Source organism: Rhinoraja longicauda, chromosome 31 (assembly GCF_053455715.1).
Source record: "Rhinoraja longicauda isolate Sanriku21f chromosome 31, sRhiLon1.1, whole genome shotgun sequence".
In the NCBI taxonomy this organism is placed as follows: Eukaryota; Metazoa; Chordata; class Chondrichthyes; order Rajiformes; family Arhynchobatidae; genus Rhinoraja; species Rhinoraja longicauda.
Window position 1 is genome coordinate 3283338 of NC_135983.1, and position 12145 is coordinate 3295482.

At 48.4% G+C, this 12145-nt stretch overlaps 1 protein-coding gene across 2 annotated transcripts in view; it reads left to right on the forward strand.

Moving 5' to 3' along the window:
- Positions 1-12145, forward strand: part of garnl3 (GTPase activating Rap/RanGAP domain like 3) — a 299663-nt gene that overhangs the window by 113028 nt on the left and 174490 nt on the right. For both annotated transcript variants that reach the window (XM_078426017.1, XM_078426018.1), the window contains exon 4: positions 10002-10101. In XM_078426017.1, the coding sequence (XP_078282143.1) occupies positions 10002-10101 (100 nt within the window). The remainder of the gene's footprint in view (positions 1-10001; positions 10102-12145) is intronic.

Sequence of the window (12145 nt, forward strand, 5' to 3'; positions counted from 1 at the left end):
CGCTGCCTCGGCAAGGCCAGCAGCATAATCAAGGACCAGTCACACCCCGGTCACTCCCTCTTCTCCCCTCTCCCAAGTATAGAGGGGTGAAAACGCACACCTCCAGATTCAGGGACAGTTTATTCCCAGCTGTTATCAGGCAACTGAATCATCCTATCACCAACTAGAGAGCAATCTGAGCTGACATCTAGCTCATTGGAGAACCTCGGACTGTCTTTGATCCGGCTTTACTGGACTTTATCTTTCATTAAACGTTATTCACGTTATCGTGTATCTGTACACTGTGGACGGCTCGATTGTAATCATGTACTGTCTTTCCTCTCACTGGTTGGCACATAACAAAAGCTTTTCACTGTACACGTGACAATAAACTAAACTCACGGTACACGTGACAATAAACTAAACTCGAAACTCGAACTCAGAATCGTCCCTCATGTGCGTAGGGGAATAACGAAGCCTTCTTCACCTTCTCACACTGACACACGTCACGTTTTCAGTTAAAACTGTTTCCTCAATCCCCAATAATTCCTCCACCATTTACTTTCAGTCTGCATGGGTCTCTTCTACTGGTTGCCATGGGAACAGTGAGCTGCTGTATCTAAGACATTAAAAGAGCTGACAGATTATAAAGATTGAATCAAGCAATTCAGTTGGTGCAAACATTGACTGGGGAGGGTTGGGGGGGGGGGTAGCAGTGGGGGGGGGGGTTTAGCAGGGGGGGGGTAGCAGGGGGGGGGTTAACAGGGGGGGTTAACAGGGGGGGGGTGTTAGCAGGGGGGGGTGTTAGCGGGGGGGGGGGTAGCGGGGGGGGGGGGTGTGGGGGTGATAGTCTACACCCCTCGTTTCGGGAACATCATTTGTACAGCCAGATTTTCACAGTAAACCTGCTGATTAAACAAAGCCTTTGCTGTGGGCCGGGCGAATCCCAATTTACTGTAATTAAAAGCAGTGAGCATGTTGTCAGTGTAAAACATAAGGTTGCAAAGTGTGATTTTAACACGAACACTCTCTGACTGAAATGTTTATTTTCACAAATTTGGAGAGGCTCAGGATGAAACCTGGGGCGGTAGACATGTCCAAAACTGAGAAGATGGTATTGAATAGATTGGGTAAATGGACAGCCTTTCACCCAGAGTAGGGTAATCGAGAACCAGAGGACATAGGTTTATGGTGAGAGGGGAAATATTGCACAGGAACTTAATGGTAACTATTTTACACAAAAGGTGGTGGGTGCACCTTTGTCTTCACGCACCCTGCCTCAACTACCTCCTATGGAACTACCTCCTACGTATGGAACGAGCTGCCGTAGGAGGTAGTTGAGGCAGGTATTATCACAACATTTAAGAAACATTTGGACAGGTACATGGATAGGACAGGTTTAGAGGGATATGGAACAAACGCATCTGGACCAAGATTAGGACTTGTGTTAGGGGGTATGTAGTTTAGTTTAGTTTAGAGATACAGCATGGAAACAGGCCTTTCAGCCCACCGAGTCCACGCCAACCATCGATCATCAGTTCACACGAGTTCTATGTTATACCACTTCCTCATCCACTCCCTACATATTAGGAGCAATGTACAGAAGCCAGCTAACCTACAAACCTTCACAGGGAGAACGTGCAAACTCCACACAGACACCTGACGCCAGGATTGAACCTGGGTCTCTGTCAGTGTGAGGCAGCAGCTCTACTTAGAAGCCACTTTTTCTAGATCAGCAGATTTTTACGCCCAGCGGACATGAAAAGATGGTCCATTACAGGAACGATGTTGTCTTTGGAAAGTGTGCAGAAGAGGTTTACCATAATGGAGCCTGGGTTAGAGGGCATTAGCTACAGGCAGGGGTTGAACAGACTTAGATTGTTTTCTCTAGAATGCCAGAATTGAGGGGAGACCAGATAGAAGTGTATACAATTATGAGAGGCATAGATAGGGTAAACATTCAGAACCTTTCTCCCAAGGTGAACACATCAAATGCCAGAAGGCATGCACAAGTGTGTGTTTATGTCCATATTTGTTCGTGGTGTGTGTGTGCACGTCTGTGAGTAGATAATAGACAATAGACAATAGGTGTAGGAGTAGGCCATTCGGCCCTTCGAGCCAGCATCGTCATTCACTGTGATCATGGCTGATCGTCCAGAGTAGGAGGCATAGTTTTAATGTGAGAGGGGCGAAGTTCAAAGGAGATGTGCGTGACAAGTTTTTTACACAGAGGGTGGTGGAACGCACTGCTGGGGGTTGGGGGGGGGGGTGGTAAAGGCAGATGCGATAGTGGTATTTAAGAGACTTTTGGATAGGCATGCGGATATGCAGGGAATGGAGGGATGTGGATTGAGTGCAGGCAGATAAGAGTTGGTCTTGACATCGTGTTCAGCACAGACATTGTGGGCCGAAGGGCCTGTTGCCGTGCTGTACTGTTCGATCTTCCATGTGGAGGATGCAAACGGCAGAAACTGCTGCTGGTAAAAGCAGAAATGGCTCCAGCGTACTGCAGTCTGTGGAAGGTCATCACATATAAATTGTGTGCATTAAATTCACCACAGCCATTTGGAACAGTGCAGCGGCAGGTTTAATTGACAAAGGATCCCAATCATCTCCACTCTGGCTGTCATTTTATGCAGCCTTACAAAACTACAAAAACCTTTTGAAAGCATTGAACTATGTTGTGCGATGATTTGTATCTTTAGTTTAGTTTAATGACACAGCATGGAAACAGCCCCTAAGGCGAGTCCACGCCGACCATCGACGACCTGTTCACACTAGTTCTATGTTATCCCACTTTCTCATCCACTCCCTACATACTAGCGGCAATTTACAGAGGGCCAATTAACCCACAAACCCGCACGTTTTTTGGGATGTGGGAGGAAACCGGAGCTCCTGGAAAAAACCCACGTGATCACAGGGAGAAGGTGCAAACTCTGTGCAGGCAGCACCTAAAGTCAGGATGGAACCCGGGTCTGTGGCGTTGTAAGGTAGCAGCTCTACCACTGCACCACAGTGCCGCCCAAAAGCACATATTGTGCTTTGTAAATGCACAGATTGTATTGTTTAAAAAGCATATGTTGACAGTCCTGCTGAGCTTTTAAGCACTTTAAAGTATGTGCTTTCATGTGGTCATTTGGTCAGTGTAATAGTAGTTGCTGCCTCACGGAGCCAGAGACCCGGGTTCAATCCTGACCATGGTGCTGTCTATGCCGAGTTTGCACGTTCTCCCTGTGACCGCGAGGGTTTCCTCCGTGTGCTCCCAAAAGGCCTGCGTGTTTGTAAGTTAATTGGCCCTCTGTAAATTGCCCTCAGAAGATGCGAAGGTGTGATAACGTAGAACTACTGTGAAGGGGTGATTGATGTTCGGTGTGGGCTCGGTTGGCCGACATGCCAGCTCCCATGCCGTCTCTCTAAACTAAACGACTTCAGTCTGTGCAGGCACACAAAAGCATGGTTGGAGAAGCAGTGCTGATGGAACCCAAGTAGTTGTTGTTCACATTTGGCTCACTTGGTGCGGCCATTAGATGGACCACAAGTCCACAGGAGGTGGCTTTTCTCCGGTTGCTCCGGTTTCCTCCCACACTCCAAAGATGTACAGGTTTGTAGCTTAATTGGCTTTGTAAATTTGTAAATTGTCCGCACTGTGTATAGGTTAGTGTTAATGAGCGGGGATCGCTGATCGGCGCGGACTCGGTAGGCCGAAGGGTCTGATTCCGCGCTGTATCTCTAAAGTGCACTAAACTAATTACTTCAGTGGCTACACTTCAAAGAGGGTCATTGGATGTAAAGGTCTTTGTAGCAACCTAGAATGGACATGAGATGTGGCACGTATCCAACCGAAACGTCACCCATCCATGTTCTCCAGGGATGCTGCCTGACCCGCTGAGTTACTCCAGCACTCTGTGAAACGTCACCTATCCGTGTTCTCCAGAGATGCTGCCTGACCCGCTGAGTTACTCCAGCACTGTGTGTCTAATTCCAGAGTAACCATGTGGCCTTCAGAAATGGGGAGCTTGGTCTGATCACAGGTCCATGCACACCGGCTTCTAAAGGAGCCCTCCAAGATACCCAGAGGGCCTTCTTCCTCTGCACCAGAGTTGCTTGCCCATGGACCAAGCAGTCATTCTTTAGACTTTCGAGATACAGCACTGAACCAGGCCCTTCGGCCCACCGAGTCCGTGCCGGCCAGCAATCACCCCGTTCCCCAGCACTATCCTACACATGAGGGACAATTTTACCCTAGCCAATTTAGAGTGTGGGAGGAAATCTGAGCACCCGGAGAGCACTCACACCGTCACAGGGAGAACATACAAACTCCGTCCAGACACCACCTGTAGTTGGGATGGGGCTCAGGTCTCTGGCGCTGCAAGGCAGCAACTCTACCAGCATGGGCCAGGCTGAGTCCACTGCTGGGTGCCTGGACCCCAGTAGTCTGACTGATCCAGTGCCTCATGGATACTGTCTCAGTGCAGGGACACCCGGCCACTCTCACACCATGGCTCTTACAGCCGGTGAAGCCCCACCTCAAAGCCTATCTGCCCATTAAGTTGTGTACTCGCAAGGCAGCACAGTGGCGCAGCGGTAAAGTTGCTGCATCACAGCCCCAGGGACCCGGGTTCGATCCTGACTGTGGGTGCTGTCTGTATGGAGTTTGTACTTTCTCCCCGTGACCCACGTGGATTTTCTCCTAGATCTACGGTTTCCTCCCACACTCCAAAGACGTACAGGTTTGTAGGTTAATTGGCTTGGTATAAGTGTAAAATCGTCCCTAGTGTGTGTGGGATAGTGTTAGTGCGCGGGGATCGCTGGTCGGTGCGGACCCGGTGGGCCGAAGGGCCTGTTTTTGCACTCTATCAAACTAAACTGACACAATTATCACCAACCCCAACTCCAGCTGGTTTAAAGGAGAGGTGCTGGGCAGGTTTTTCACATTGAAGATAGTGGGCACACACTTCCAAAGGTGATGGTGGAGGCAGATGCAATAGTGGGTTTAAGAGACTTTGGAATAGGCACATGGATATGCCCGCAGGCATGGAGGGATATGGATTATGTGTAGGCCTAGGAGATTAACTTGGTCCAACGCATTATGTTAGGCATGGACATTGTGGGCCGAAGGGCCTGTTCCCGTGCTGTACTCTTCTCTGTTCTACATGAACTCTGTTTTTCATCCTATAGATGCTGTCTGACCAACATTTTCCTATGTTGTCTTCTGTCAGTATTATTGAATGTGTCTGAATGACTTGACATTTGAAGTTCACTTGGGATCTGTTTGAAAATATAAATTATGTCAAAAAGATTGCAATTATCAATCCTCTTGTGGCCAATTCTCCATTCACTTCAAGATGGACACAAAATGCTGGAGTAACTCAGCAGGACAGGCAGCATCACTGGAGAGAAGGAATGGGTGACGTTTTGGGTCAAGACACTTCTTCAGACTGTCAGCTTTAGACTAGATTTACAGCATGGAAACAGGCCCTTCAGCCCACCGAGTCCTTGCCAACCAGTGTCACCCAGTGCACTAACACACGAGGGACAATTTACAGTTTTGGTAAGTATCCTACACACTAGGGCCAATTTACAATTTTTACAGAAGCCAATTAAGCTACAAGCCTGAACATCCTTGGAGTGTGGGGAGGAAATCGGAGCACGAAAACCCACGTGGTCACTGGGAGAACGTGGGCAGGTGGGACGGGCATCGATGGGGCATCTTGGTCAACATGGAGAAGTTGGGCCGAAGGGCCTGTTTCCATGCTGCATGAATCTATGGTTGTGACTACTAGGAGAGAGAGAGTTTGCGAGAGGGAGGGGTGGGAGTTAGAGGGGGAGAAATCTGTCTTTGGTCGCTAGTGATAAACCATTACAACGGACGCTGTCTACACTCTGAACACTGGACCTAATTGTGCAGAGGCTGTGGCTAATTCACTTGTACAGGTGTAACACTGGTAACCGAGGATGTACTATGCCTACAAGGTAGCCTCACGTCACAGTAAGGAGATGTGAGACAAGTGACGGCATCAGTTAAGGTGAAAAGGAAAAGATTTAATAGCAATCTGAGGGGTGACTTTTTCACACAAAGGGTGGAGGGTGTATGGAACGAGCTGCCAGAGGAGATAGTTGAAGCAGGGACTATTGCACCATTTAAGAAACAATTAGATAGGTAGATGGATAGCTCAGGTTTGGAGTGATAAGGGCCAAACGCGGGCAGGTGGGACTAGTGTAGTTGGGACATGTTGGCCGGTGTGGGCAAGTTGGGCTGAAGGGCCTGTTTACCTGCTCTATGACTCTATGAATGTGTGTAACATGTGTTGGAGGGTGCTGCTAGTATCAGTCCTCAATCTGATCTCATTGCACTAGCAAGGGCCTTCTATGCATTGGGCCGAAGGTCCTGTTTCCATGCTGTATAACTCTATGACTCCATCACTCTCAAGTTAGGCCACGTTGGTAATGCATTGATATAGTCATCTAACTAATTATCCAGAGGTTTGGATTAATAATGTTACCCTCAAACACACTGCTGCAGTTAAGTAAAATAATAGTGGCTTCTAATCTTTTCCAGAGTGTTACCCAACCTTACTTGTTTCCCTCGTGTCCTTTAGGATAGGAAAGGTGTTTCATCCAGTTTAGTTTGCAAAGGAGCCACATCACTGACTGATGTGATCTTAGCCTCAGCCCCATACACCTGTTAGATCTGCAGGTTGCCCCATATCCAAAGTAATTATCTGATTTAGTCCTGCATTCATTTGGTGACTGATTGCACTAGCGTTGAGCTTTTCCATGGTCCCACCATTGTCCATGAAAATAAATTCCTCCTGACCGCGATCTTAAATGGCGGCGCAGCGGTAGAGTTGCTGCCTCACCTGGCAGAGACCCGGGTTCGATCCTGACTACGGGTGCTGTCTGTACAGAGTTTACACGTTCTCCCCGTGACCTGCGTGGGTTTTCCCCGGGTGTTCCGGTTTCCTCCCGCACTCCAAAGACATACACGTTTGTAGGCTAATTGGCTTTGGTAAAATTGTAAATTGTCCCTAGTGTGTGTAGAGGATAGAGTTAGTGGGCAAACACCACTGGTTGGCGCGGAGTCGGTGGGCCGAAGGGCCTGTTTCCGCGCTGTATCTCCAAACTAAACTAAACAAAACTAAATTAAAAGTTATTGCAGATGCTGGAATCTTGAGCAAAACCCACCGTGTGGGAGGAGTTCAGTGGTCAGGCAGCATCTGTGTGGGAATGGACAGGCGATGTTTCGGGTCGGGACCCTTCTTCAGTCGGCCGGCTGTATCCCTCCTCCACCTTTCTCTCCCCTACTACAACCAGTCTGAACAAAGGACCTGACCCAAAACGTCCCCTTATCTATGTTGATGTTTCCTGACCTGCTTTGTTACTCCAGCCCTCTGTCTTGTTCATCTAAAATGGTCCTTTTATCCTGAGATTGTACTCTGGGCAAAATCCTTTAGTGTAGTTTAGCGTTACAGCGTGGAAACAGGCCCCTTGGCCCACCGAGTCCGCGCCGACCAACGATCTCCGCACACTTACACTATCCTACACATTAGGGACAATACAATTTTTACTGAGGCCAATTAACCCACAAACCTGCACGTCTTTGGAGTGTGGGAGGAAACCGGAGCACCCGGAGAAAACCCACGCGGTCACGGGGAGAACGTCCAAACTCCGTACGGACAGCACCCGCAGTCAGGATTGAACCCGGGTCTCTGGCGCTGTGAGGCAGCAACTCTACCGCTGCGCCACCGTGCCGCCCCCGAGAGGGAAAAATCAAACCCCCTTCAGCATCTTACATCTTTCAGTAAAATCGCCTAATATGTGCCGGTGTGTGTCGGTCCAAATCTACTCAATCATTCCTCCATGATAACTCCATGATCCAAGGAATAATACCAGTGGAATTTCTCAGGATTGACTCGAAGGCAATTAGTTCCCTTATTAAACAAATGAAACCAAATCTGTGACGGTATTCCTGGTGTGGTCTCTCCATCTGTATTTTAACATTGCTTCCTTCTCTGCGGAGAAGATTTACACGGATGTTGCCAGGACACGAGGGTCTGAGGTGTAGGGGGGGATTGGGCAGGCTAGGACTTTCTTTCTTGGAGTTCGGGAGGCTGAGTGGTGATCTTATAGTGGTATATAGGAATAGATCGCGTGAATGCATAGAAGACAGACACAAAAAGTCTGGACTCATATTTCACTTGGGTAGCTTACAACAAAGCAGTGTAAGTGGTGGTTTCTCTAATTTCAGGTGACGTTTTGGGTCTGAACCCTTCTTCAGACCGTGAAACAGAGGTTGGGGATGGGGTGGGGGGGGGCGGGAGAGGGGAGGGGGGCTGGAAGCGAGAAGGGTCGGCAACAGATGACCTCATGGAGGTTAGAGCCCATAATGGCCCATTGTTGGTTGGAGAAGGTGTGATAGCAAGAGGGATACACGGATGCGAAAAGTGGTAGGGTGTGTAGGGTGGGCGAGTGGGGAGAGAGGAGTGTGGGGGGGGGGGGTGTGTGGGGTGTGGGGGGCGAAGGGAATGCAGCAGTTACTTGAAATGAGGGAAACCACGACTTACACTGCTGGGTTGTAAGCTACCCAAGCGAAATATGAGTCTTTTACCCAGGGTAGGGGAATCAAGAACCAGAAGACACAGGTTTAAGGTGAGAAGGGAAACATGTAACAGGAACCACAAAGGGGCAACCTTTTTTTAGAGAGAGGGCGGTGGGTAAATGGAGCAAGCTGCCAGAGGAGGTAGTTGAGGCAGGTACTATAACAGCATTTAAAAGACATGAATAGGAAAGGTTTAGAGGAATACTAGACCAAGTGAACCCATTGGGCCCAAACCTCTCCTGCATTGGTGCAGCACCCTCTCCTCCCCCTCCCCTCCCCCTCCACCCTCCGTCCTACCTCCCCTCCCCCCCTCCTCCCCTCCCCTCCCCCCTCCTCCCCTCCCTCTCCCTCCCCTTCCTCCCTTAGCCTCCCCCCTTGCCCTCCCCCCAAAATCCCCCTCAACCCCCCTTATCCTCCCTCCACCCCCACCCCTCCATCCCTCCCCCCTCCCTCCCTAGGAGATAGATTTAAACTTTAAAATGTGAATAACTTAAAAAATATAACACCAATTTCAATGAAACTTCTTCCATTAGCACCAAAGGGACGACGGTGAGTAAGGTGGGCCTAAAATTGCCGCGCTATCGTGTACCGTTTTGGCTGTAGTTCAGGAACAAACAAACAAACAAACAAGAGTTTTAGTGTATAGATGGGCCAAATGCGGGCAGGTGGGACTACTGTAGATGGGGCATCTAGGTCAGCATGGGCAAGTTGGGTTGTTGGGCCTGTTTCCAGGCTGTATTCCGTGACTCTGGAATTCCTACTTTCCGTGACTCTGGAATTCCATGCGCTTTGCAATAAAGAGGAAGGAGATTAGACTTTATTGCCTTCCATCACAGTGAGGAACGTGGGGAATCCGCTGTGGTGGATGTTTATGTTAACTTTTATGCAGGTGTGTCTTGTTGCGTTTTTTTAGTCTGGCTCTATGGTAATTCGGATTTCACTCTACCTTAATTGGTACACGTGACAATGATCAGCCATGATCACAATGAATGGTGGTGCTGGCTCGAGGGGCCAAATTGCCTTCTTCTGCACCGATTTCCTATGTTTCTATTTTTAAACTGACCTTGAAACCTTGACCTCAAGGCTGATGTCCCATTTGCCTTTCGAATGACCTCCTCCAGTTGGATGTATAATGTAAGAAAATAACTGCAGATGCTGGTACAAATCAAAGGTATTTATTTCACAAAATGCTGGAGTAACTCAGCAGGTCAGGCAGCATCTCAGGAGAGAAGGAATGGGTGACGTTTCGGGTCGAGACCCTTCTTCAATTCTTCCTCCAGTTGGATGCTAACCTTGGGTTGGGATTGGATTCACATTTACATGAGGACACCTTCTTGCTTAAACCGTCTCTCGATGTTCACAGTTAACGTGAAAGACGTAACCATGAAGTGATGCCCATTAACGAATGTTCCTGTTTTCCCAGAACACCGACTGCATCCCGGGAACCTGGCACCGGACGGACGTGCACCTGGAGAACCCGGAATACCACACCAGATGGTACTTCAAATACTTCCTTGGGAAAGGTGAGGAGTCAACTTTAGTTCAGTTTAAAGATACAGCGCAGAAACAGGCCCTTCGGCACGCCGAGTCCGCGCCGACCAGCGATCCCCGCACACTAACCCCGTTGGGAGGTCATGTTGCAGTTGTATAAGACGTTGGTGAGGCCACATTTTGAGTATTGTATTCAGTTTCTGGGCACCGTGTTATAGGAAAGATGTTGTCAGCTGGAAAGGGCACAGAGAGGATTTACGAGGATATTGCCAGGACTAGAGGGTGTGAGCTATAGGGAGAGGTTGAGCAGGCTGGGACTCTATCCCTTGGAGCGCAGGAGGATGAGGGGTGATCTTATAGAGGTGTATAAGATCATGAGAGGAATAGATTGGGTAGATGCACAGAGTCTCTTGCACAGAGTAGATGAATTGAGGACCAGAGGATATAGGTTCAAGGCGAAGGGAAAAAGATTTAATAGGAATGTAAGGGCTAGCTTTTTCACACAAAGGGTGGTGGGTGTATGGAACAAGCTGCCAGAGGAGGTAGTTGAGGCAGGGACTATCCCAACATTTAAAAACAGTTAGACAGGTTCATGGATAGGACAGGTTTGGAGGGATATGGACCAAACGCAGGCAGGTGGGAGTAGTGTAGCTGGGCCGGTGTGGGCAAGTTGGGCCTGTTTCCAAACTGTATCACTCTATGACTCTATGACTAACACTATCGTGTACACTAGGAACAATTTACAATTGTACCAAAGCCAATTAACCTGCAAACTTATACGTCTTTGGAGTGTAGGAGAAAACCGGAGATAGACAATAGACAATAGGTGCAGGAGTAGGCCATTCGGCCCTTCGAGCCAGCACCACCATTCAATGTGATCATGGCTGATCATTCTCAATCAGTACCCCGTTCCTGCCTTCTCCCCATACCCCCTGACTCCGCTATCCTTAAGAGCTCTATCCAGCTCTCTCTTGAATGTATTCAGAGAATTGGCCTCCACTGCCCTCTGAGGCAGAGAATTCCACAGATTCACAACTCTCTGACTAAAAAAGTTTTTCCTCATCTCTGTTCTAAATGGCCTACCCCTTATTCTTAAACTGTGGCCCCTGGTTCTGGACTCCCCCAACATTGGGAACATGTTTCCTGCCTCTAACGTGTCCAACCTCTATCGAGAAAACCAAGAGAGCGCACAAACTCCGTACAGACAGCACCTGTGGTCGGGATCGAACCCGAGTCTCTGGCCACAGTCTCGCCCTAGTGCTGGAAAATGTTGGAAAAACTCAGCAGAACAGACAGCATTCCAGATTTCTGTCATTCAGCCAGTCTGAAGAAGGGTCCCGACCCTTGGGTCAGCTGTCTATGGCCTCCAGAGATGCTGCCTGACCCACTGAGTTACTCCAGCACTTTGTAGTCCATGCATTGGTTGAAGGTTGAACTAGCTACCTCTTTGGTGACCCGCGGACTATCCTTGATCGAACGTTGCTGGCCTTACCTTGCACTAAACGTTATTCCCTTATCATGTATCTTTTGCGCAGCAAAATGTTCGATTGTAATCATGTATTGTCTTTCTGCTGACTGGGTAGCACGCAGCAAAAGCTTTTCACTGTACCTCGGTACACGTGACAATAAACTAAACTGAGTTTGGCACAGTGATACCCTGGTGATACACTGCGGTAGTTGTGACAGCGTTTTATTTCAGAACTCCTGTAAGTCATACCAAACTGCAGGATGTGAAAATATTCCATCTTCCATCTGTTCTTTCCCTCTCTTTAAACATATGTGCAGTTAGATCCTGGCTGGAAGGTTCGCCACGAGCAATCTGTAATTGTATTATTCATTTTCTTCACACTTACATAAAAATGTATTTATCATTCCCCTACAGATTTTTACCTCCAGCCTAAGCAAGCTTCAGTAACTAATTTTCAATGCAGACTTGTTGTTTGTTCATGGTGTGATCGCATTATCGAGATTTGTTTCCCTCTGGAAGATTAGTTCTCAGCAGTGTGGGACATTGGAGACATTGCCTTTAAAATAATTGCTGGAAGAGGGGGAACAAAATGGCGGCACAGCCGATAG